At 31.2% G+C, this 26,161-nt stretch overlaps 1 protein-coding gene across 1 annotated transcript in view; it reads left to right on the top strand.

Annotated features, from left to right (window-relative positions):
- LOC118192823 (ras-responsive element-binding protein 1-like) overlaps nucleotides 1-26,128 on the top strand; it is a 127,516-nt gene extending 101,388 nt beyond the window's left edge. The window contains exons 2-4 of the mRNA XM_035363849.2: nucleotides 106-318; nucleotides 11,572-11,894; nucleotides 12,669-26,128. Coding sequence (XP_035219740.1) covers nucleotides 106-318; nucleotides 11,572-11,894; nucleotides 12,669-16,850 — 4,718 coding nt within the window. The 3' untranslated portion in view covers nucleotides 16,851-26,128. The remainder of the gene's footprint in view (nucleotides 1-105; nucleotides 319-11,571; nucleotides 11,895-12,668) is intronic.
- Nucleotides 26,129-26,161: the final 33 nt, after the last annotated feature.

The following is a 26,161-nucleotide window of genomic DNA, read 5'->3' on the forward strand; positions in this document are numbered from 1 at the left end:
AAGTTATTAATCTTGTTAATTATGGTATAAATGCCTAAAAACATTTCATGTTTTTTATTTATTTTTAAGGAAGTAAGAGATTTTTCTTTATCTTTCTTCTAACAGTGCCTCCTAAGGTGCAGTTACTTACTAGGAAATTAAGAAGCTCCAAAAAGGTCCTATCAATTAAAAAGGCAACTGCATTCAAAGCTACTAACAAAGCCAAGTTCAGTGTGAAAAAGTCTCCAAAATCAAAGTCTTCATCAGTGACCAAGACAGAAAAAATCAATGGGGTTTTACAAGTGCCTGATAAAACTTTACCTGCCATGGTGGAACAAGGTATATTTTTCTTTCTAAAATTTGTTAGTTCTGATTTTGGCTTCATTATAATTTTTGTAATCAAAATATAATGCACATGGTTACCAAACCTCATTATAATTGAAGCTCAAGTTTCCATAACTTGATTCTTTATATTCGGTTTGATTAGGAAAAAGAATTACCTCACAAAAAGTGTGAAAATTGACTGATGAATCACAAAACAACTGACCAATGTTGTTTTTTCTATCAAAGAAGTAACTGATAAAAGTAATAAGTAGGTCAGTCGGAAAGTTTGTTTCACTACTGCATAAATATATTCCATCTAAGACTATTTGGATGACACTGTGTGGCAACACTTTAGACATGTACCTTTATCCCGTGATGTAGTGGCTTCCCCAAGGCAAGTTTAGTTTTTCTGATAATCAGTCGCAAACAGGTCTCGACAGCTGCAAATAGCGTCCAAATTGGAAATGTGTGCAGTGATTCGTTTTTTGTGGGCAAAAAGGTGCAACTGCACTGAAATTTATGGGCAGTTGCATGAAGTGTATGGTGAAAATGCAGTGTTACGTCAAGCTATCACGAAATGGTGCAACATATTTGAGAATGGACATACAGATATTGACGGCACTGAGTGCGAGAGAAGACCATCTACTGCAACAAATTTGGAAATCGCTGCTCACGTGAATGAATGCATTCTTGCAAACAGACGCATAACAATAGAAGAAATCTTAAATGAACTGGATATTTCTCATGGAAGGTGCATAAACTTATTGCCGATCACCTTAAATTGCGTAAAGTTTGTGCTCGATTGGTGCCATGTCTATTGACGGAAGAACATAAAGGAAAGCGTTTTGAGATTGATTTGCATTTCTGCAACCTTACCAAATGGAAGGAAATGAGTTTTGGGACAAAACTGTGATTGGAGATGAAACTTGGATTCACCGCTTCTCACTTGAAACGTAATGCAGTTTGCTTGAGTGGGAACATTGCAATTCCCCGACACGGACAAAGTGTCAAACTGTTCCATCTGCAGGAAAGGTGATGATGATTCTGTTTTTCGACAGAGAAGGCATGGTGCATACAGAGTTCATGCCGAAGGATGCTACAATTAATGCATCTTCTTATTGTGAAATACTAAAATGATTGCAACAATCATTTAAAAATTGACGGCCAGGTAAACTGTCGAAAGGCATTGTGCTGCTGCATGACAATGCAAGACTGCATGCAGCAAAACAAACACGTGACCTTCTGAAAAAGTTTAGATGGGAAGTGTAGAATCACCCTCTTTATAGCCCAGACCTTTCACCTCCTGACATCTATGTGTTTGGTCCCACAAAACAAGAACTTTCAAAGCGACAGTACCATTTGCATGTCAAAGTGAAAGCTGCAGCCCAACAATGGTTATTGGACGGGATTTCTTTGCAGAAGGCATCGAAAAACTTGTACCACGCCTCGTCAAATGCTTAAATAATGGAGGTAATTATGTTGAAAAGTAGATTTTGAAGGGAACTTTAAGATATAAATATTGTAAAATTTTGCTCCTGTTTTGTTTTCTTAGGCAGTGCAACTAACTTTTTGACTGACCCTCGTAAAATCATATTGTAGTTAATTTGTAGTAATTGTTAGATGTAATTATTAAATTTATTTTTTGTTCTTTCTTAATTTCACTCTACATTAATAATTGTGCATGATAATTTATTAGCATAAAAGTTATGATTCAGACTCATTGCTCAAAATGCACATTTTCCTTTAAAATGCATGCATGCTAGAATAATCATTTTATCTATAAAATTGTTAAAACAATAAAAATGACTAACAAAAAGTATTGAAAAATTTACCTTTTACTTAACATCTGAATCAAAAAATAATGTGTTATTTTCTGACAGCTTCATGTAGATTGCAGAGAAAATTTATTCATCCTTTTTGTCCAAAACTTTAAGAGACTTCATCTCATCCAGTTTTATATTTTGGTCAAGCTTATTAATGATACACATTCTAGCTTTGGCATCCACTAAAGTAGGGAGTTGGTTGACCTTCTGTATGTTGCATTTCAACATCAGAGAGATGAAGAAATAAATTCATTTCCATCAGTGTCAGAAAAAGAATCTTTGATATCAACATATCCAGAGGAACGTTGCAGAAGTTCATTATTATTTTTTAGCAATAAAGCTCTCTTTGTGTGCTGCAGTATTTAGATAGTGTACTTATTTTGATCTGTGCATTTACAATTTATACAGACCACAAGCCCTTAATATTTACCTTTTACCAAAAATTTGACAAAGCAGCAGCAAGACAAGTTCGCCAACTTCATTATATCTCCTAGTTTTTGACTGATATCAAAAATGTAAAAGGTGAGAATAATATTGTAACTGATACATTATCTAGGGTTAATGAAATTTCATTAATAGATTATGATAAAATAGCTAATGAACAGACTCAAGTTGAAGACTTGAAGAGTTTTTCAAACCACTACTTTCTTGAATTTAAAGCAATGTTCTCTACCTTCGGGGGAATATTTATTATTATATACATCAACTAAAAATATTCAGCCATGTATTCCTCAAGTTTTCAGGCCCACCAGCGACCAAGCAGTAAAGGCGCTGAACACTGGTAGTTCGGTCTGAGGTTCGAATCCCGCGAATGGGCTGGCTGCATGGGCGTTTTCGTGGTTTTCCCCATGTGTAACGTGTATACAAGCCAGTTTCCCTTAGAAAGTCCTCCACGAAGGCATCCCTTCCTTTAGACAGATAGCCCTCGTGTGCTTTGCCGTAATTGAATAATCCAATTCAATCCAATCCCTCAAGCTTTCAGAAAATAAATCTTTCAATGAATCCACGGTTTATCACATCTAGGAATAGACTGTAAAACTAATGACATAAGAATTCATTTGGCCCAGCATTAGGAAAGATGTCCAATTGTGGACATGAAAGTGCATTCCTTTCCAAATAGCTAAAATCAACTGGCATACCAAAACAAAATTATGTGTTCCTCTCTGCTGTACCTTAAGTACCACCAGGAAGATTTTCTTTTATTCATATTGATCTCATTAGACCACTCCCCTCATCCAAAGAGAATATTTACTGTGGAAATGGACGCAAGCAATCCCTTTAAATAATATTTCATCTGATAGTATAGCAAGAGCCTTTTACAACAACTGAATTGCGTGTTTTAGAACGCTAAACAAACTCATTAGTGATCATGGATCCCAATTTAAATGTGACTTTATGAGCATTGTTCAAAATTTGTAATATCAATATGCAACATCCCACTGCCTACCACCCCTCGTGCAATGGCAAAGTGAGCGCTTTCATAAAACATTAAAAACGGCATTATAAGCTCACAACGACCTGTTGTGGACTGATACATTACTGACAGTACGTTGGGGTTTACATACTGCTATCCAAGAAGATACAAATCATTCTTTTGTGCGCAGCATTGGAGACTTTTACTATTAACCTCTAGAAACATGCGGAAGTTGTCAAACCCAGACAGATTCGTAATACTTCTCAAGAGATATTTGTACTTAAAGACCTAAAAAACTGTTCTCGTATGTTTCATTAAAAAGACAGTGTGAAAAAACATTTAGTCTTTATGTGTAAACCTTTTAAGGCTTTATGTACAATGTGGTTTGAACAGATATTTGTACATAAAGACATAAAATCTGTTCTCATGTGTTTTAACAAAAAAATAGGGTGAAAAAACATTTGAAAGACGATTTTTTGTCATTGATAGCAAAAATAAATAATTTACTATTAGCATCCATAGAAAACATGTCAGTGTATCCCTCAGTTGCTCGAAACCAGTTTATATTTTAGTTCAGAAAAATTCTCAGTTAACAAAACCTCACATGACAAATTGCAGAGATCAGACTGTCAGATTCAAAGATTGTATCTAAATTCTTCTGACAATGTCTTAATTCTCTGATAGTAGTTAACACTGCAGTGTTTATCACTACCTATTTTTCCACTGCTTTATCTCGGAGGCTTATCTTCTTTTTATCAGAAATCTGACTGAATGAAATGAGAGACTTTTCAAAGGTCTCTGGAGGACCCTTGCACTCCTTTTTGGCCAAGAAGTTAGCAACCTCCTTCCCAGGAATCCTGCTGTGAGTTGGGACCACTGTAAAGAAACAGAGATTGACATTGAGAGCTCTCTACAACTCCATAATACTGGTATTATCCATGTGTTGTCTATTTGCAAGAAATTGTAGAGCATCTGACAAATTAACCGCTCTGCAGAATGACGAAGGGCAGATAACCAGGTGATTTAATGCGATATATAAATAGCCTTGATTTCACCATTGTAATTGGTGGAATGAGCACCTATTGGTGAATAGCATGAAAAAAGATCAGAACACTCACCGGCTCCCCTTCGTCTTCATCTTTAAGCAGTGATCCATCTGTGTACACATGCAACAATGTATCTCTAGGGTATTTGTTTTCAATGGTAGATACAGCAATAAGAGCACAATGGTAGATAGAACAATAAGAGCAATGTCATCATTATCTGATGATGTTAGAGCAGTGTTATCATTACCTGATGACTTCTCGGGTTTCACGCAGTGTTCTGTATGAAATGGTGAGCGAATGCTTACAGCATTTTGAAAACTGTGTGCACGGTAGATACCAGAAATGTTGACAGAGGTTCACAAAAACAAAACATTTAGGTATTGCTTTAATTTTCATTCAGTGGTACAGTGAAGAAGGTGATTTTTTTAAGCCAAATTGTCACAAGCAATGAAACCAGACCAGAATCGAAGCAGCAGTCAAGTGAAGGGCAGCATTCATCATCACCCAAGAGAGTGAATTAAAGCAAACAGTTCCAGTCCAGAAAGTCATGTATACTGTGTTTTGGTATAGGAAGAGAGTGTGGATTTTTTGCCTTCTAATGACGCACTACGACATACTATGATGTATTGTGAGACCTTAAACAAACTGTGCTGTGCAATCCAAAACAAAAGGCCTAGTGGGGGGATTGTTTTGCTTCATGATAATGCTCGTCCACACATGTCTAAATAATGTCATGTGCCATGTGTATCCTGGCATGCTTGTATGAAGATGCATTCATTATGATGAATGGATGGACGAAGTTCACATTTTTGACAAAGGTTCACTTACCGGGAGTTGTTATCATGATGAAGTGCATCTTTTTCTGGGATGCCATTGGTCCTAACTTTGTTTTTATGGATGCCAGTGTATGGCCATACATGAGTCATGCTGTTGTGGAGCTCTTGGAAAGTGAAGATACTCGCAGTGTTAGATACGACAGTAAATATTCACCATTTTGTCCATTCATAAACTCATTTCTACCTAAATAATCTCTGTAAAAATTTAAACATAACCAAACAAGTTTATTCTATGAGAATATATAACTTCTTACAAGAAAGCACTTTTATAGCTCGACTACGTCTCGTAAGTCCTTTCAGTATCTCTTTAAGACTCATAGGAGTATTTTCTTATTCAGTATCTGCCTTTTCAGGACTTCCTGCAGATTGTGGTTGTATTTCCAATTGATATAAGCGTTGAATTGGTCTTATAATCTCTCCATTTCATGTCTTACTTATTATTAAGTCTGATGTTATTGTCTTTACTGGGATACACTTTGACTATTCATCCCAAAGGCCAAAATGCTCGCTTCTTATCTTCGTTTTTTATTAAAACTATGTCTCCAACTTTTAATTCATGAAGTAACTTCTTATTTGTTTGCTTGAACATGAGATTTCGTAGATATTCTACTTTAAAACTTTGTCTCAACTCAACCCGAAGTCTTTGCTGGTGTCCTAATCTTCTAGTTAAGTTTATTGATAAAGAATTGGCGCACCCACTTCTGGAATGTTTTGCAGGAACTTTACAGGAGTAATTGGTTTTAACTCATCTGAATCTTCGGATACATAAATTAATGGTCTTGAATTAACTATAGCTTCACATTCACAAAATAAGCTAAGCATCTCTTCATAAGTTAGTGAAGCATTCTTCAAGACTCTTCTTAGCATTTTCTTAACATTTTGAATCAAACATTCCTAGAAACTACCCCACCAGCAAGCTGAGGGTGGATTAAACTTCCATGAAATTCTTCTATTACATGCTTTGCCTTTAATCATTTTCCAATCAATAGCATTAAAAAATTATTAGCTAGCTCCTGTAAAGTTCACCCCATTATCGTTATACATTACTTGAAGATGTCCATGTCTGGCAATAAATCTTCTTACATTTAAGAGAAAGCAATTCATAGATAGAGAAGTTAACAACTCCAGATGAATAGCTATGAATGCAGCACATGTATATAAAGCAAACCAAGCTTTTGTTCCATCTTTAAGAATAAGAGGACTTGCTAAAACTATTCCAGTGACTTCAAAAATGGATACTTTTCTAATTCTGTCTTCTGGAAGTGGAACAGAAACTGTTCTCATTGCTTTTGCTGTGTCTTCTACAAACAATGCATTTAGAAATAGCGGCTGTTATTGTTTTTGTACTGTTTATCTTCTTCTTTTTTTTATAGTAGATGGCAGCTCAATACAAACCAGTCCATTTTAGCCATGTTTAGTTTTTTAAGACCCTCATTTTTCAAAGAAATCTTCCAGATTTCTTTTAGGGTATAAAAAGAATTATTTGAAAAGAAATTTCTCCGTTATTTTTTTTTTGGTTGTATGCTAATCTCCTTATTCTATGTTAGTTTTAAATTTTTACCTTGAAATCTTGCCTAAAATCAAACAGCGAACCCTAAGTATGTCCAAACCAGGCTCACTGATATTCTAGGATAATTGAAAGTCTGTATTCTTTGTTTCTCCGCATTTCATCAGTCAGTTCATTGACAACAATGCTCGTTTCAGCACTGTTTTTGAAGCTCTATTCAATCAGTGTGCCGCCTTGGGCACACTCACAGAATTAAAATGATAAGTGCTATCTTCACAAAATATTACTTGTGTACTCCTCTAGGCCTAATTAGTCTGCCTACTTTTTTTTTTTTTTTTTATCACCAAAACTCCGACTTTAAAGGGCAGTGTGCCAGAAAGGGTTAACGCTTTTTTCACCATATCAGAAAGACATACACCTATTGTACATGCTATTAACTCTAGTCTAGGACTTGACATTGCTTTCAATGGTGCGATTGTCAATTTAGCAATCACCAGTTGCACTGAAACTTGATTTTCACTTTCACTCCTCAAGAAATGACAGTTGAATAAGATAATTTAGATGCATTACAGAATGTATGCAGGCTGATGGATACACAGTTTTTTATTGACAGTTATCTTGGAATTTCTACCAATTTCAAAAGATGAAGATCCTTGAATGACTTCGTAAACTTTTCAGTTACATCTTTTGATGCAGGACAACAAAACCCAATAGAAGAAGAAGGAATCTAAAGAGTTATGCAAAGTAATTGAAGAAGATTCTTGTACCCTTGATCAGTTGTTTAGTGCAAATGAGACAGGCCTGTTCTTTAAAAATTGCTATGTAGAGCATATCTTTCTTGAAATGAAAGATCAGCTGCAGGATTTTAAAAGTTTAAAAAAGCAAATTTCTTTTTATTTTCTTTTTCATGTAGATCATTTTATGATGAAACCTATGGTTATTAGATTTTCTAAACCCAAGAGCATTGAAAGGCTTGAATAAAAGTAATTGTCCTGTGTATTAGAATGTTAATGAAAATGCTTGGGTCACATGGCAATATTTCTAGACTGTTCACAATTTTTTGCTCCCAATGTTGAACTTTATGACAGTGCTTCAGGACATCCTATAAGTTTACATCATGATAATGTGAAAACTGTATTTTTACTATTAAATAAAATACATCACTGATCCAAGCACTTAACCAGGCTATTATTTTGACTTCCAAAGCATACTACTTGAAACATGTTTTCAAAATGATTTTGGATGAAATAGACTGACAATATACTTATCATGACCAATGTTTGGAAAAATATTCTGTTCTAGTTGTGTGAAAATAATCAAAGTAGCCATTACAGAAATAAAAAAGTTTACCCTAAATGAGTGCTAATGGAAATCTATTTGGATAGATGTAGTGGTTTTTAGTGAATATGATACATCAGCATTACAGAATGAATATTCCAATATAACAAGATTGACACATGAAGTTGGAGAAGTATTTGATGACTTCAAATGGCCTTTAAAGACTAATGGCAGATACTGAACTTAATGATTATGATTTGATGGAACTTGCCATTGATTCCACATCCAGGACATCTCGAACAAGTTATTGTGAAAAAGTTCCAACACAACTTATATAAGTATTATAGATTAAAAGAAAAAGAAAAAAAAAAAAAAACTTGTAGTGACTGAAGAACAGGAAAATTTCTATGTTGAGAATGAACATTGAAAGATGTTTAAAATTTGGAAGAGAATTGCATTTTGCTATTCTCCATAACAGGAAATTTATAAGGAGCTTAGTTATTTGAAATAACCTTTGATAATGAATTTTATTAAAACATATCTTGCCATAACTCAGTAAATTGGGATCCATCCCTAAAATTGAACAAATTGGCAGCTCTTGGTGTACCACCAAGAAACAAAAGAAAAGCTGTTGTATTATTAACAAGAAGATAAAGCCTAATAAAAAGAATTTTTTATTTTAATTTTTTTTAAATTATTCTATGCACAGAATCTTGCTGCATTCATGTATTTTTATTTTAAAATATGTTTGTACATATATTTTTATTTTACAAAAAGTAAATAATAATGTTTCTTTTAGATTTGTTAAATTTATTACATTCATTTTAGGGGAACCAATCTACCATGTAAATCAAGGATTACCTCTATAAATGTAATTATTTACATGAACCACTGCTGAAAAGCAAAAACAATGATATATTCTGTTAATGAAATATTAGTGATGAAAATAAGAAAAAATAAAGCAGTGGTAAAAACAATAGTTTTAAAAATGGCTAGTTTTTAATTTTGAAACTGAAGCCACAAAGTATAGTGGAAATTGTATGTAAGTATTTCCATTACCCAGTACCATTACCAGCTATACAGTGCTTGAACAAATAGTCTGAAATAAGATCCAGGATCTGATTTTGGAGGCTTGCATCAATATGCCTTCTTACACATTCAAGAACTGCAGAATTTCTGCAACTGAAAGAAAGCATATTGTGTAATATCCTCACTTTTTATACAAAAATTTCTACACACATTTCTGAGTGGGAGTCTTTCATTTTCTGAGTTCACTTATTTGCGCTTTTCCCACATACCATCTTTCTATTGTAACTGTTGACAAAATAAAAATACTAGTAATAAAATATTGTATATGGCAAATTCAAAATTCCTACGTAAATATGTATACAGCTTTGAGCTGTTTTCTTCAAAATAGGCAAGAAGCATAAACATTTAACAGCAGAATTTTAAGAATTTTTTTAAGTACATTATCTTAAAACAAATGTTACTATTTATATCATCACAAATGTGTAACTCTTTTGCATCAAAGTCGCCCAAAACGCTCAACCATTCAGACATCAACAGGTCACCCAAACGCCTGAATCATTTTCTTTGGTGCTTTCCCCCATTACGTTGGCGCATGGTTCGTTGCTTTCGGGAGTTGTTAAATGACATGCCAATCATTCTTTTGAAGTGATAAAAGTAGTTCTGTTATATGAGTGCATCTTCCTCCTTCTCCTTTGTGTAGCGTCAATTTTTAGCTATTGACGCCCAAAGTTGCAATCCTGTCCCAAGGAAAAACTGCACACAGTGGTGAAAACATGTGAAGATTTACTTAAGTAGGTTATTGTTAGTGCTGTAGCATTCTAATTAGCATGGGGGAAGGAAATCCATTAAAAATGTATGACTATATGTGTGTTTCAGTTGTGTTAGTTAATCAGATTTTGGCCTCTAACGGCGCAAAAGAGTTAACACATACATAAATGACATGCACATTTTGTATGGCTAAATCCAGAACCTGAGGTAAGCATATAAGGAGATTATATTGGCCAATGCTAATATTTTACTCTCTGCAAATTAAGGTGTGATCATTTCATATGCCTGTACTGCCATATTCATTTGAGACCAGGTCAGGTCTTAGCATTAAACTACAAGTGTCGTACCACCAAAAGTACATGACTTGTTCTATTTGAATTATTCATTTAAGGCTTTAGAAATGTGAAAATTTAAATCTTGAAAGGATGTATGTGATTAGGAATTGGAGTCTTGAGTTTCAATTAATTCAAGATGTTGTTACAGGAGTCAGTGGAAATGGTCACGTGCTCGATTACTGTGATGCGAGAAAAGCTTAGATGACATAATTTGCAATATTTTAAAATAAATAAGAGACTAGAAACATATCTAATGAATAGAATTGCTTTCTAACATTCTCAGTAAACATAGAAAAATATCGTAATGATGATGTTGATATATAATGATTAAGAAAAATATAAACTTGAATATATAGGTGTGGTCGCTAATCAACCAATACAATTGCAGTAAAATAATGTAAATTCTTGAGTAAATAGAGCATATACTTCAATAAAAAGTTCAAAAGTTCATAGAATTTGAAGTATAGCATGATCTTGGGTAAATACTGAATAATATAATAATATACAATGAAGATGAATATATACATCTTCTCAATCATTTGATTGAGAATCAGATTTTTTTTTGCATCCTTTGGTCAATTGCATCACCTGTTACAAGCTGTAGCAGCTATTGATTAATTAAAGGCTGTTTTGAAGAGAATGAATGGCAGACACATTTAGTCAAGTGTATAGCAGTCAGTGGTGACTATTTTGGAAGCAATCACATCAAGAAAAGACTTTTTGACTGGCTCTCATACAGTTAGGTTATAACTTTATTTGTGTATGTATACTGAAAATATTGCAATTAAATAAACAACTGTATAATTTCTATTGTGATTTATATGTGTATTCTGTGTTACAGGATGACATTTTCCCTCTACAAAGATATTTGTTTATTCCGTTGTACATGGCTACTTCATTATGAACAAATTTTGCATGTAAACTTATTCATATGATGAATTGGTTTGATATCTAAATATATATATAACTATATCAAATACATGGTAACCATCTTTAGTAATGGTATCATTAGAAATACATAGTAAGCATCTTTAATAATGACATTATAGCTAACACATAGTAATCATATTAGTAATGATATAACAACATTTAAAGTATTTTATTTTTGAAATGCAGTCACATATATTATAGGGAAAACCATTTCAATTTCCTTCTGATTATATAAATTTGTGCTGTATTAGCATACATATAAGTGTCAAAACCATATGCTTATGATATAATTTATGTTTTAGGTCAGCAGCATGATGTTAAAAATACAGGAGAGGAAGAAACCAAATGTGCAGTCAATGATCTTTCTATAAAAGAAGCATCTTCATTATTACCCGAGACAGAGGAAAAAGAGGAAGGAATGGAAGTTGCAGAAAATATTGATGAAAATAAAATAGACACACCTCTTCAGATTGATGAATCCCTTCCAGTTGATGAGAAATCAGAAACCACTGACTGCAATCATGAAATAGAAAATCAAGAAGTTCCTGAAGAAAGTTTTACTGAAAATAGTCCCAAATCACCGAATTCATCCGTTGAAAACATGGAAATAGTTCAAAATATAGAAGTAAGTTACAACTAATTCTTTTAAAGACTATAATATTCTTTTACAGCAAAGGGTATATGAATGAATATAGTTATTTTTGCATGCATTACCTTTTCACTTGAACATTATTGACATCTAAAAATAATTAGAACGTAGGATCCCAAATGACTCAGAAATTTCAGTATCCTGCATCTGTGTATTATCTTGGTCACAAATGTTAAGTATTTTTTCTCTCCCCCTCCAAATTCCAATTTAGCTCTTTGCTCATTCTAAAGGCCTTTATTTGCATATGTTATGTAGAGATACTAAATATTAATGTATTCTATTTTCATCCTCATCGGACTTAAATTTCATCCTGATTTTAAAATGATGCAGTATTCAACTTTAAATTGCTATAGAAAAAAATATGTATTTTAAGACCTAGTTCTCTTCATTGAAAACAATCACTGTATTAAAATATTTCAAAACTAGACTGTGGTAATTTATCCTGAATGAGGATTTTCCTTTAGAGTATAAGTTATAAATGGTGGAAATCTTACAGGATGTACCAAAAAGAGTACTATTACTGAATTGATTTTAATAGTTGCAAAATAAGATGCATAAATAAAAATTTAAAGATTGCACATTATGCATGAATGGTTAAATCTTCATTATTTTTTATTCTATTCACAGCTTTTATTAATGTTAATTAATAAATTTTTTGTTAATTTAGTTTTGTGGTGTATTTTAAAATATTATTTCATGTTTTTTATAAACGAAATATCATTTAATATACAATCATTTTATTCCTTGCAGGAAGAAACAAATGTTTCCAATGCTCAAAATATGTGCACAGTATGCAACATAGTCACAGATTCTTCTGCATCTTTAACACTACATATGAAGCAACACAGTGTAACAAATAATCAAATACACAAATGCCTAATTTGTTTAAAGTCCCTTAGTTCTGCTAGTTCTCTTGATCGCCACATGCTAGTTCATTCTGGTGAGCGACCTTTTAAGTGTAAGTTATGTGATATGTCTTTTACCACTAATGGTAACATGCATCGACATATGCGCACCCATGGGGAGTTTGATGCATCAGATAGCACAAAATCTTTAGATCTCAGGAAGAAGGATGTAGCAAAAGGAAAAACCGATGAAGATATGGGAGATGAATCTAAACCTTCTGAAGAAAAGCTACATTGTCCTGTTTGTGGAAAGACTTTTTTATGTGACTTAGGTCTCCAAAGTCATATGGAAACTCACCCCAATGATCCTATAAGATGTCAAAAGTGTGAAATAATATCTGTCAATTATTCTGCTCATACTGATCATAAATGCAATATTTTAGAGTGCAAGTTACCTGTTAAATGTTATCCTTTTCCTTGTGGTTTCCAAGAATTGAATTTCATGGATTTTACAGCTGATAAGTTTTCTTTAGTGTCTAAATCCTTTTGTGAGCAAAATATCAAACGTCCTAGTAGTGCCTTTCATGTATTTGAATGTTCAGAATGTAAAAAAGCATTTCCTTGTGGACGAGCTTTAAAACTCCATCAAAGAGTACATGAAACCAAAGTTGGAACCTTTTGTCCAAGTTGCCAGTGCGATTTTGCAGCAGCATCTTTTCTTCAGTTGCATCAGTTGAAACATCGATCTCCTGAACATTGTCTTAACAACTCATTTTCTGGCGAAGTTGTGCATGATGCACAGAATCATTCTTCACATGCAGGAAAAGAGGACTTTTTGGCTTTGCTCAATCTTCAGACTAAACAATCTCAGTTATCTTTCATCAAAGGCTTGAAGTCTTATCCTGTGAAAGAGGACAACTTTGAGAATTTTGATTATTTTGTTCATGGAAAAGTTAGCAACAAAGAAACAAAAGTGGGGGATGCTGATGCAAGCAATAACAACAATAATAATGATTTTGCTGATATACAATCTATTATATCTCTTACCTCTAAAGCACCTTTAATTTCTGCTGCACAAACTTCTCCTGTTGCAGTTCGTCCTGTATCACCATTGTCTGTGCCTTCATCACAGCAACCTAAATCTCCTGAGATTGCTGAATCAGCTAATGCAAGTCCTGATACTCCGTCCAAAGAAGTTGTTTGCATTGATAACCATGATGTGCCTGACATTAATTCTACTTCAGATGCTCATGGACTATATTCTTGTAAAATATGTTCTCAGAAATTTAAAAATATCAGTACATTAAAGAGGCATTGCAAATTGCATATGCAAAGGGGTTCAAATTATTCATGTCATCTTTGTACTTATGCTAGTGTTGACAAGAGTACCCTTATAAGGCACCTCAGAACTCATAATGGAGAAAGGCCATTTCAGTGTGTAATTTGTAAGTATGCTTTTACTACTAAAGCAAATTGTGAACGTCATGTTCGGAAGCGGCATAAGAAATTCGGAAAGGCTGAAATTCGCAATGCAATGCAATACAATCCTAACATGTCTCTAAGAGGAACTGATCCTTCTACTTCAGATATTAGTAATTCAGAAACTGTTTGTAAATACTGTGGTGTTGATTTTAAGTTTAACAGAGTATTACGGCATCATCTGCGTTCACTTCACAATAGCTGTAATAGAAAACCATTTAGTTGTAAAATATGTAAATTTGGATTTTCTACTAAAAATAATTGTATCAGACATGTACTCAAACAGCATCCAAATCTGAAAGATAAACTTAGATCAGTTGTAATTCCAAATTCTCAAATGTCCCAGATTCCAAATGCAGAATTAACTAGTGGGACTGATAATTCGAATTCATCGTCTGTTAACCATTCTGCGTGTGAGCAAGTACAACCTTTAGATTTGCATTGTGATAATAGTGATAAACCTTTAGATTTACAGACAGAAAAAAATTCATATGAGTTTAATGCCAATGAGACTGTCATAGCTGCTGAAAGCCTTGTAAGTCTTTCTAATGCTCCACCTCTTCAAGAAGAACCTCTTGACCTTGCTGCCCATCCTTTGGACTTGACTTGCAAACCTCTCTCAGCAGTTACGAAAAAACTAGACTCGAGACCAAGCAGTATATTTAATAGACCTTCGTATATGAATAAGGCTTCAAGCTTTGTTGATTTAACTACCTCAAAATCCATCACTGTACCTGAGAACAAAATACAAATATCACCATTACCAATGACTAATAATAATAATTGCTCAAAAAAGCCAGAAAGCATAGTTCCAAATGAAACACCAGCAAATTCCTCTGGACAGAAACATCGGTCTTTCACATGTGTGTACTGTTGTGCAGGATTCACTTTGAAATCTAACATGGAAAGGCATATTAAAAGAAAACATCCTGAATTTGCTAGACCTACTCGCAGCAGAAATTTTATTCCTAGCATAGTTTCATCAAATTTACAGAAACAGAGTCCATCAACACTGTCTGATAAAACAAGAGATGCTTTGAGACATGTATTAAGCTCCAAGGTGCAACAAATGCCTATTTATAAAAATCTGAATTCGGGGCCTTTTCCCAAAATGGGGAATACATTTAAAATAGTTAGCTCACCTCATAATTTCATTACTCCTGTTGCTTCAATTCCTGGAGCTAAATCCACTGTGAATGTTTCTCTGGATTTAAGTGGGAAGCCTAAAAAAATAACTGTAGTTGATATGAATGCTTCAAATGTCCTTAAGCTTTCTGAAAATAATGATGAAGCTTGCTCTGATTTAGCAAGTGTATCATCAGTAATTTGCACTGCAAATTCTCCCCAGTTTAAGCAGTACTTAGAAAAATCATCAGATTTAGAAAAAATGGAAGTGAACCAAAAAGATGACGTGAAAGTGACTTCTGAAGAAGTTAGCAGTGTCAAAAAAAGTGATATGCCATCAGTGTCTTGCCCATTTTGTGAACGTAAATTTCCATGGACTAGCTCTCTTCGCCGTCATATTCTTACACATACTGGTCAGAAGCCATATAAATGTCCTAAGTGTTCTCTATGGTTTACCACAAAATCAAATTGTGAAAGACACTTGATACGCAAGCATGGTCACAAGGGAGATTTAATAACTCGCAGTGTTCCTGACCGTCCATATAAATGCAATCACTGCTTAACAAGTACTTTCTCTACACAAGGCAATCTTCGAAAGCATTTTTATCTAAAACACTGGACCAAGAGTTATTTAGGTATGAACTGCAAGCCTATTCAAAGTGATAAAAAGAATGATGCAAGTATATCTGTTTCTACTCTTGAAAACAAATTAGATGTACCGTCTATCTCGACGGTAACTGCTCAAGAGCACAGTTACAGTCAGCCAGAGAGAAAGCACAAGTTCCCTTGTCACTTCTGTGATGACAGCTTTAAAAATATGGTAGATTTAAGCAACCATATGTTGAAGCATCCTAGTGTCATATATATGTGTTACTTATGTCGTAAAACATTCCCTACTCATACGACATGTTACAGTCATTTTAAAACTTCACATTCATTAGTTTACATGCAAATTACACAGAATGAAAATATCAGCGTTTCTGCAGAAGATAATAACAATGATGAAATCCCTGAAATTGCTGCAGATGAGAAAAGTATTTCTTCTGTTGCATGTATGGTATGTTTTCAGAAAATGCCTTCAGTAGAAGGGCTTCAGCAACATTTTAAGAAACATTTATTGAAAGAAAAAGTATCTAGTAATCAAGAGCAAGCTGTTTCAAAAGAAACAGTATTGTCTTCAACAGAAACACAAATTACCAGTTCGGGTTTATCAGAGCCAGCTTCTCTTCCACTTGCCAACAAGAGAGGTAGGCCTACTAAAAATAAAGTAAAAAATTCACTTTTGTACCTTTTCACGCCACCTTCTAGTTGTAATGCACAGAAGGCAACAAGAAGTAGTAATTCAAAAATGGAGATAGTTTCACCAGAGGAAGATTCAGATTTGATTCAGAATTTACTTGGCATTCATGATTCAAGGATGATTGATGAGATGTTAGTGTCAGCAGATTCTGCTGCTCGACTTTTGGGTGTTAAAGAATTGTAAATAATAATTTTATCTTTAAAAAAAAATTAATGTTTGTACAGCAAAATAATTTGGGTAATTATTATATTTCTGTTTTAAATTCTAAAATACTTTAGGATTAGCATGTTGAATAATGTAATTAATTTCATACTAATTATTTGTAACTTTTTTTGGTGATTAATGGAATTTAGCTGTTTATTGTCAGTCATTCATTATTTTCCAATAAGTGTATTGTGATAATCTGTATAAAATACTGATTTTTTTTTATGTGAGTATATTACAAACTATTTATGATTTCATGAAAAGTGATTCCATTGCCTTAGACATATATATATCAAGTGAATAATACTAAAAATATAAAGTGAGGAAATATTGGAGTATATTATATATATATATATCAGCATTATTTGTGTTTTATCAAAGATAGCCTTGTGTGAAAGGATCATAAACATGAAAATATGTATTGCATATTGTTGGAGAAAAATATTAATTTTAAAATATATATACATTTTCAATATGTGTATTGAATAATACAAGCAATATAATATACATTCAATATGTGTATTTATTTTCAGTATAGATAAAACAAGAAATTGGGTTACATTAAAAAAATGTATTCATTTTTATTTCCTTCCTTAATATATTAAAATAATATAAACAGATAATAAAATTTTTTTCAAGTATTCTTTATTTAATATGTTATAAAAGTAATAATTCATTGCCACTATAACATGCTAGAACTGGCTTTGTGCAGAAATGTGCTAAAGAACATGAGATATTAATTTTAAGAAGCTGTCATTATATTGTTCCCCCCCTCGCCTGTAGGGGAAGAGTATTAAAAAGAGATTACATTTTATTTTTACTTTAAAAATTTTCTGAAAGTCATTAACAAAACAATTTTTATTTAACTTAATTTAAATTTGCATTTTAGAATTCATAAAGTGAAAGAAAATACTTGAACAAAAATTCTAATATGTTGTAATTTTAAGTATTAAAATACAGATTATAAATTCCTGTGGTAACAAATATATTAACTTTACTGTGCAAGCCATGTATATTGATTTGAAATTTATAAAAATCTCTGTATGAGTGTTGCTTAACATCTATCCTGCTTCTTTACACACACATAAAATAGTAGAGAAATTGTTTCATTATCTTAATTTAACAAATTCTGATTTTCTTTTATTCAACTAATGGACTTTTAAAGAATGTAATTTATAATTCATAGTCATATTAGCTACTTCATATTTTAAAAGTAAAAATATTGAAATTAAACATATAGGAATATTTTTCTGCATATTTAACAGCTGTATAAACAAATCATAGTAGAAAAAAAAAGGTTTTATGGATACATGTCAATTACATTTTTCTCATCCGTTATGAACTTCATGAAAAACATTCTGTGCTTAAATGAAAAGTATTAGATGTATAATCACTTTGCCTTGTATTAGAGATTCAGCAAAATTCAGATATGAAATTAATTTTAAAGATTTATTTGTATAAACCTTCAGTATCAATATTCTATATTTTGTATATATGTATATGCAATTATGTGCTAATGTATAATCTATTAATAGCTTTAGGCAAATATGAATTATTATTGTATGGAAGTATTTTATTAATGTTTTATAACAGATTCATTTTTGTAGCCTTGGTAGTTTTCTGAAATGAGTGTAATTAACATTCCTTCATTATTTGTAGATATTTTGATTCATTGTGGATTTTTGTTTATTTCTGAGACCAATTTTAAATGAAAGTAATATGCCTTGAAAATGTTCATATATATTTTAGATTACTGAAAATTGTTACTTTGAAGTGCCTATAATCCACATACCAATACAATTTGTGTTGTCTACTGTTCAGTGTAAAATTATGAATACTAGACATTAATGTATATATGAACTTATATTACTTCTTTTTGCTCAGGCTGTAATAGACTGTTTATCATGTTGATCAGTATGGCATTAATGGAGAAGTATTGACCAATGATGTGATGTAACAATTCCATTTTTATCAGTTGCTCTTGGTTAAAAAGCTGCAGTTAATAGTTTTACAGGTTGCAATTCAATACAGAAGTCTTAATTTGTGGTTGGTTGTTAAAATTGATATGTAGTGCAAGTTATTGTGGCATTTCATATGTTCTTATATCATAAAAGCATAAATCTTCAAGATATAGAATTTTATTATATTTAGATTTTTTTAAGTATGTTAATATTTAAAACTATATTTTTGCTTTTAAAATGTTAATGTTGCCAAATAAAATCCGTCCGCTTCAATCACTTTTAGCAACTTTGGTAATTTTTATATATATCTGTAACTGTTGTCAGTTGTAATAATGTTATAATATACTGAATAATTTAACTTCTTTTACTAGACAGTATTGGTTCATTTGGATTATTTTAAGATTTGCTTATGGTTAGAACTTGATGTACTGTTAAAAGGTCTTTAATGTGTTAAAAAATAGCTATTTAAAATTTAGACATAAGATTCTAAATTAATAATCTGTCATAATTTCTGTTTAATTTTTAGACATTTTTAAATGAATGTATTTTCATCCAACGTTAGTTAAATGACCATTTTATACAATTGATTAAATTATGTATGAATACTTTTATCCTGAACAGTTATAACTAGAAAACATCCAAAAATGATTGTGACTATTGTTATTTGTTATTAAAAAACTGTACTATTCTACAAATCAAAATTGCCTTGTATATAATATTGGTTAAAATACTTTGTTATTTATAATTACACTAGAATTCAAATAATAAAACTGTTATTAAAAAGTTCAATGTTTAGCAAAAGGAATTATATTCCTTAGCCTTTTTATCTGATGTGAAAACAAATTATATGTTTTATCATCACCCCAAAAACTACAGCTATCACTTTCAGTGTCTTATATTATGATAATATATTTAAAAATGAATATTAGCTTTGAATCATATTAAAAAATATTATGTGGTTGTTGCTAATACTGAATTCTGGCATCATATATATATATATATATATATACACATGCCTTATAATCAATCAATCTAATGTGTGCACATTTGTACCATTTCTTGTTGAACAGTCAATTACAAACCCACTGCTCGTTCTTTAAGCACCAGTAGTAAGGGCGTACTTTGTGCCCCAATAACTTCTCATCCAATTTTTATTAGTTCTTGGTACTGGATCCAAGGATCTAATACCCTCTCCCCCTGTCTTCTGAAGGAAACTTTTTTGAGTTAATAGATTTTATGCATTTTTCCTTTATAAGGATGCTGCTATACACAGATAATTATGCCATGGATTCAGATTTGTTCATTTCAGTGTGAGAGCAACCTTCACTGGCCACCATATCAATCATATGGCTAAAATTAGAATGTTATAAGGTATAACTACATTTCACTGGGCAAAAAATCTCTGAAAGTGCTTTTCTAGAAACAAATTTTTGTATAGATTTGTGGTTTTAATGTGGTGTCAACAATGTTTTTAAAAGTGCAATTTCACTTTATGACAAGTGCTGTCATTTAAACTTGGTACAAAATTACCCATATTATATTAAAAATGTGAAACAAAGTAATAGTGTAAAAATATTCTTGTTAAATTCATAAACTTAATAATTATTATATTTAATGAAATTATTTATGTACTTTTAAAGATAACAGCTTACATAGTATGAGGTTATTATCTGAAAGTTTGGAAAATGTTTATTAATTTATATCATGTCCTCCATAGTTTTCAAATGAATCTCATTAGCAATCAATGACCCTGTTGATCTCAGCACCATTCCCTTAACAGGAAAATCTTTATTGTCATCATTTGTACAATGTTCAGCATCAACTGCAGTTCTTCTAATGCAGTTCTAATGTTCTTCAACTGCCGTTCATGAATGAAATCTTTATATATTTTATCTTCATTTTCATTTAGTGAAAGGAGAAAAGTTACTGGAACTTAATCTGGTGAATAAAAAGAATAAAGCATATCCAATAAAATTTGAAAATCCGGCAACATTGCAGGTATTATGAAATTTCTGTCCAAGATATTTCAAGATGATTTCATGTGCTTTTGAAAATTCTTTAGGGATATTATAAACAAGGGACATCTAGAATAGTCATCAACTGACATTTAGTTATTTTTTAAATAAATACATGTAGGTTATCATCTAGCATTAGCATTTTTGCAAAAAAATGGTTGAAACATTTTATGAGTAACTTTATCACTTTCGCCAAGCCTATAGCAGCATTTAATGCATATATCATAGCTCATTTAATGCATTAATTCTCAAGTGCAATAAAATTGTTAAACAAACCAGACCCAGTGTTAAAAAATCATGAGGAAAAAAATTCTATAGAAAGGATCTTCTAGGTCATAAATAAGCGATGTGGACTTTTTTTCACATTTTTCATGAACTTTTAGATAGCATCTCATAAATCACTGGTAAATATTTAAAAAAATAATAAACATTTTGTTTTTGATGAGTTGTGTGACAGGTTTTTCACTCTTTATATGCTTATTAAATTGAACTAAATTTGAATTGCATGTATATGAATTGTTCTGTGCTGTTTTGTTTAAATATATTTTAGTTCATTGTTGTACATATACTTTTTAACAACAAAGGTAACTGAAGAATTTACTTTTTGTAATTAATTTATTATGTTATTAGCATAAAAAGCCAACAATGTCAGATGCAATAGTTTTATTCACACAAAAAACTCTTCAGTAATCATTAGATATGTTTAATGTCATATTCAGTGTAATCATAAACAGAACTCTGATGATTACATAATTTTTACTTTTGAAACTAACATAATTACTGTACTAATTAAAAACAGCTTTGCAAATTAAAAGTTAGACTAAAAATATATATGCTTAGCATTGGATTATTTAATCAAAAATGAACCAGCAATTTTTATTTGGAAAGAATTGCAGTAAAATTCTATTAAGAAGCTTTTCAAAGACTAAAGGGTTAGGATTTTCTTATGTGGAAAAATATATAGTAAGAAGAGTGTTTATTAAAAGTGACAGGATAAATAGTGGATAATTTGAAACACCAGCGGTGTCAAAAAGGACAATTAACAGATTTTTTGTGGTGAGCTGTAATAAAGAAGGTCTATGTTTTTGGTAGAACTAACTAACTATAGAAAGACTCCGCTTGACATAGACCATGTAACTTACCACAGTTTTCTGAATTGCAGGATTCAGTAGCCAGAATATGTGATCAAACTATAAGAGGTACAAGGTCTGCAAATAAAGCAATGAGAGTTTTCCAAAGAGCAATTTCATTTTCATTTAAATTATAAATCCACTCCATTCCTTTTAAAATATTCCCTTGGGAGGCCATATATTGCCAGAGATGATATTCCTCCTCTTCAATGAAATTCAAATGATTTCAAATGAGATTTTTTGAAGTTGGAACTCTGAGACAGGAAAAAGTTGCAGAGATAGATAAGGCATATATAGGGGCTGAGGGACATTAGGGATGCCTTTTCAATTGAAAAATTCTATTAGGAAGAGCACTGTGTGAAAAGATGCATTGATTGATGAAGCATTCTAATTTTTTTTATATATGGTTTAAATTTAGTTTTTTCGTGATTAGTATCTCGCAGTCATTTGAAGGTCTGATTATAAGATCCCTAATTTTGTTCACATTTTTATCAGTTGTTCATTTATATATAAGTTTTCTGGAGTGAGAATCTTTTTTCAATTGATTCTTGTCTTTTTAAAAGACCAAAATCCACTTGAAAACTTTTACTCTTCGCAAAGCAGAGTTTCCATAGCCTGTTAAATTTTTGCAAAAGTCACGTAAAGAAAAAAACATTGCTCAAAACTCAGATCATTTGTTTTCATGATACCAGAGGGAAAAAATCACGAATAACAGAATACATTTGAACTCTATGAAGTTGCTGCTAAGTATATGAGAGGCTGACTTTCTTGCCTTATAGAAGGCAACTGCTCTTGCCCATCATGTAGTTTGCTACATGACCAGTCTCATTAATTTATCTTAAAACTTTGTATTAATATGTATTTATTTACTGACTTTTATCACCTAGTTAAATAGTGTAGCAAATACACAACTGGCTAGGTTGTATTGGTTTATCAACTGAAAACTGTGTGAAAGCTTCCTGTCTTGTGAGTAGACACAGTTTTTAGTATAGAATGTATATATAGCTTGTTAAATAGCAACATATTGGTTAATCAATTAAAAATATTTCATCTTCTAGAGAAATAAAATTTTTATACTCTTATCTTAGAAAAAGACTTAACTGACCTAGCAAAATTTCATAAAATAATATATCCTTGATGTAAAAAATTTTACATCTTGGACATGAAAATTTAAGAAGTGAGAATTTTATTGGGAATGTTTATCTTTTGAATTTCATTTTCAAACTTTAAAAATCAAGACTTAGCGGGAACATTTTGTGGGTTCTGTTGTTGGTGAATCTAGAGAGAGTATATACAAATAAATAATAATGCAGCAAATAATTTTTTAAATGTTAAAGTGTGAAGAAAATCAATTAACTCTTTAGTAACTGATATTTTTCACAAAAGCTGTTATAAAAGTACTTTAAAAAACTTGAATAGTACTTTTAAAATTTTAAGTGGAATGTGTAATTAATACTGCTATTTGATTTTCATGAGACTTAAAGCATTAGAAATTTTAGTATGTTCAAGTTGAGTTTTTAATTTTTCAGCACTTTGCTAAAAATTCAGGCTGACAAAAAAAAATACTGCATGAAAATTAGAAAGTGCTATCGCAACTGTTGTTGTCAAGTGTGAAAAATAATAGATTAAATAATTAAAGTTTGCATAACTAAGACATCCAGTTACATGACTATTAACATTTTAAAAAATAGCATTTTAATGTTGTTAATACTGAAGTAAGTAAAATGCTTAATTTCAAAAATTAAACTTGGCAATAGCTTTGCTTTAAATAAATTAGGTAATATCTAGAAAACATGATGGGATTTTGTGACTATCTTAAAATATTTTATTTGTGATGTCTAATTCATCATCCCTTATAAAGTTTGTATTTTATTTTATTAAATTTACAATATTTGGAAAACAAAAATGATATATCTGTATTACACGAAATTTTAATTTTTAAGTTTTTTCTTCTGCCTTATACAGAATTAAACCCTTTTCCTTTATAACATTATTTTAAGGTTCTTGGTCTTATACATATAAAAATAAATGCTACTGTAGATGCTTTCTACATATTTTAGATATATTTATTTATTCATGTGAAAGAAAAAAGAAAAAAAAAAAAAAAAAAATACTTGTTCTGTATGTAACAAGTGCAGTGCATGAACTTTTGTATTATAAAATTAACCTTAATACTTTTATATAATATGAGTAGCTGTTGTTTCTATCTGTAATCATGCCCAATAACTTAATTTAAAGTACTTAAATTATCAATAAATGAACATCTTTCAAAATTTCTACCTCCTAGAATTTCTTTTACAAAAGTTTTATACCTAACATTAACATTAGTAACTACATGGATATATTTACCTAAATAAAATCCACACTACTTTTTACTTGATTTTGTTTTTAAATTCTAAACAAAAGGAAGGTTGTGAACAGTGTTTCTTTTGATTGCACATTTTTTAAGATATAACTGTTTCATTTAAATCTTATATTTTAAGGTAACTGATTGCTGACTATGAAATTTACACCAACTTCTGTAAAAATGGTATTTAGAGTCTTTAACCTTCACTGCAGCATGACTGCTTTTATTCAGTCATGAGAGTTGTTATCACTTTGTATAGATTATCTTGTTGTTTAAAATATTTTGTTTTCATTTTACTTCAATATTACACCACTGGAATAGAAAATACATAATTATACAAAAGAATTGCTAATATTGTAATTCTAGCTATGTTAATTAAATATGGCTGTTCTTGAACAGATTCAAAAAGCCATACTCTCAGAGGGTTTGAGAATCACAAACAGGAAAGAAAGGGACCATTTTGTGTATGAAGAGTTACCATAACTATTTAGTGTACATATTTTATAAACATTTAATAAAATATATAAAATGTATTAATGAAAATGTGATGTGTATTTTGCTTATGTGTTGGTTTATTTTTCACTTTTTTTTCTGTAGAAAGATTTAAGATATGTGAAACTCGTTCACAATCTTGGATTTTTATGTTTTCATCATAAAGTGGCATAATTTAAGTTTCAGGTTATTTTATCTGGTGTAGCATAATAAAACTAAGGCAATTAAAATTACTTTAATTTTATTAGTTAAAATTACCCTAATTAAAACTATTTTATGAAAAAGAATTATATTGCATTTTCAGAAAAGTGTTTGTGTGTGTATATATATATCCCCAAATAATAAAGGTTATGCCATTTGAGATTTCAAAGGCTTATATTGGCTGCTAAGTCATTTTTTAAGGAAGATACAGAGTGGCTCACAAAAATCTTGCCCACAAGCATGTAGAGACAGATACTAAACCTCGTCTCACTTGCTTCATTGTTGTGAATGTGTTCATTATTCCATTTTCAGTACAAAAGCTGTAAAGGGTTCAGTTAGATGTATTCTGTTCAACAAAGAATTGACAAAGAAGAGGTTCATGCCAGGCCAGTTAGGCTGATTTCTTGTGCACCACCCTGTATAACTGTAGTTAAAAATTTATGGATTTTTCATATCTGAAATATCTATAATAAAATGCCTTTGAAGGTATTTTGTTCATGTTAAAAAAAGGTACCTTTGCAAGTGACAATTAAATCAGAAATATTGTAGCCTGTTTTGTTGTTGTAATATTGAAGCCTGTTTTAAATTGACTATACAAATAGCAATATTATTGTCAGAGTCAGATTTTACAGATCTGTAAGTCAGCAATACAAGATTAACAGGGTGTAATTTAGTAGACAGATTGCGCATTTTTATTTTATAATGAAAAAGAAGATTAAATCAAGTTTATTGCTATAAATATTAACAACTATAAAATAATAATGCACATTCTTTATTAGGAAAGCAAACATATTTTCACTAGTGCATAATTAACAAAATTTCATATTAGCAATTTAATGTTTAACATTACCAAAAATGTGTATAGCTAAAATGTATGATATTGTGTTGTTGCAATAATTAATAACAAATTTTATCATTTGATATTTTAATGCACTATCACAAGATTTTTCTTTGTTCCTGAAACTGAGGAAATTAATCTTTATCCCATATGTATTTTGTGCTCAAATATTAAGTGCACTTGTAGACTGTATTTTATTTAAACTACTACCGGTGATGAGCAGTTGTATTAACCATACCTAGTCTCTTCATATTAAAGCCAATGAAATTTGTCTGTTTTTGGTCATTTTTCTTCTTAATATTCATA

This window comes from Stegodyphus dumicola, chromosome 8 (genome assembly GCF_044657685.1).
Source record: "Stegodyphus dumicola isolate Sdum_Otavi_A_Nest chromosome 8, ASM4465768v1".
Taxonomy (NCBI): domain Eukaryota; kingdom Metazoa; phylum Arthropoda; class Arachnida; order Araneae; family Eresidae; genus Stegodyphus; species Stegodyphus dumicola.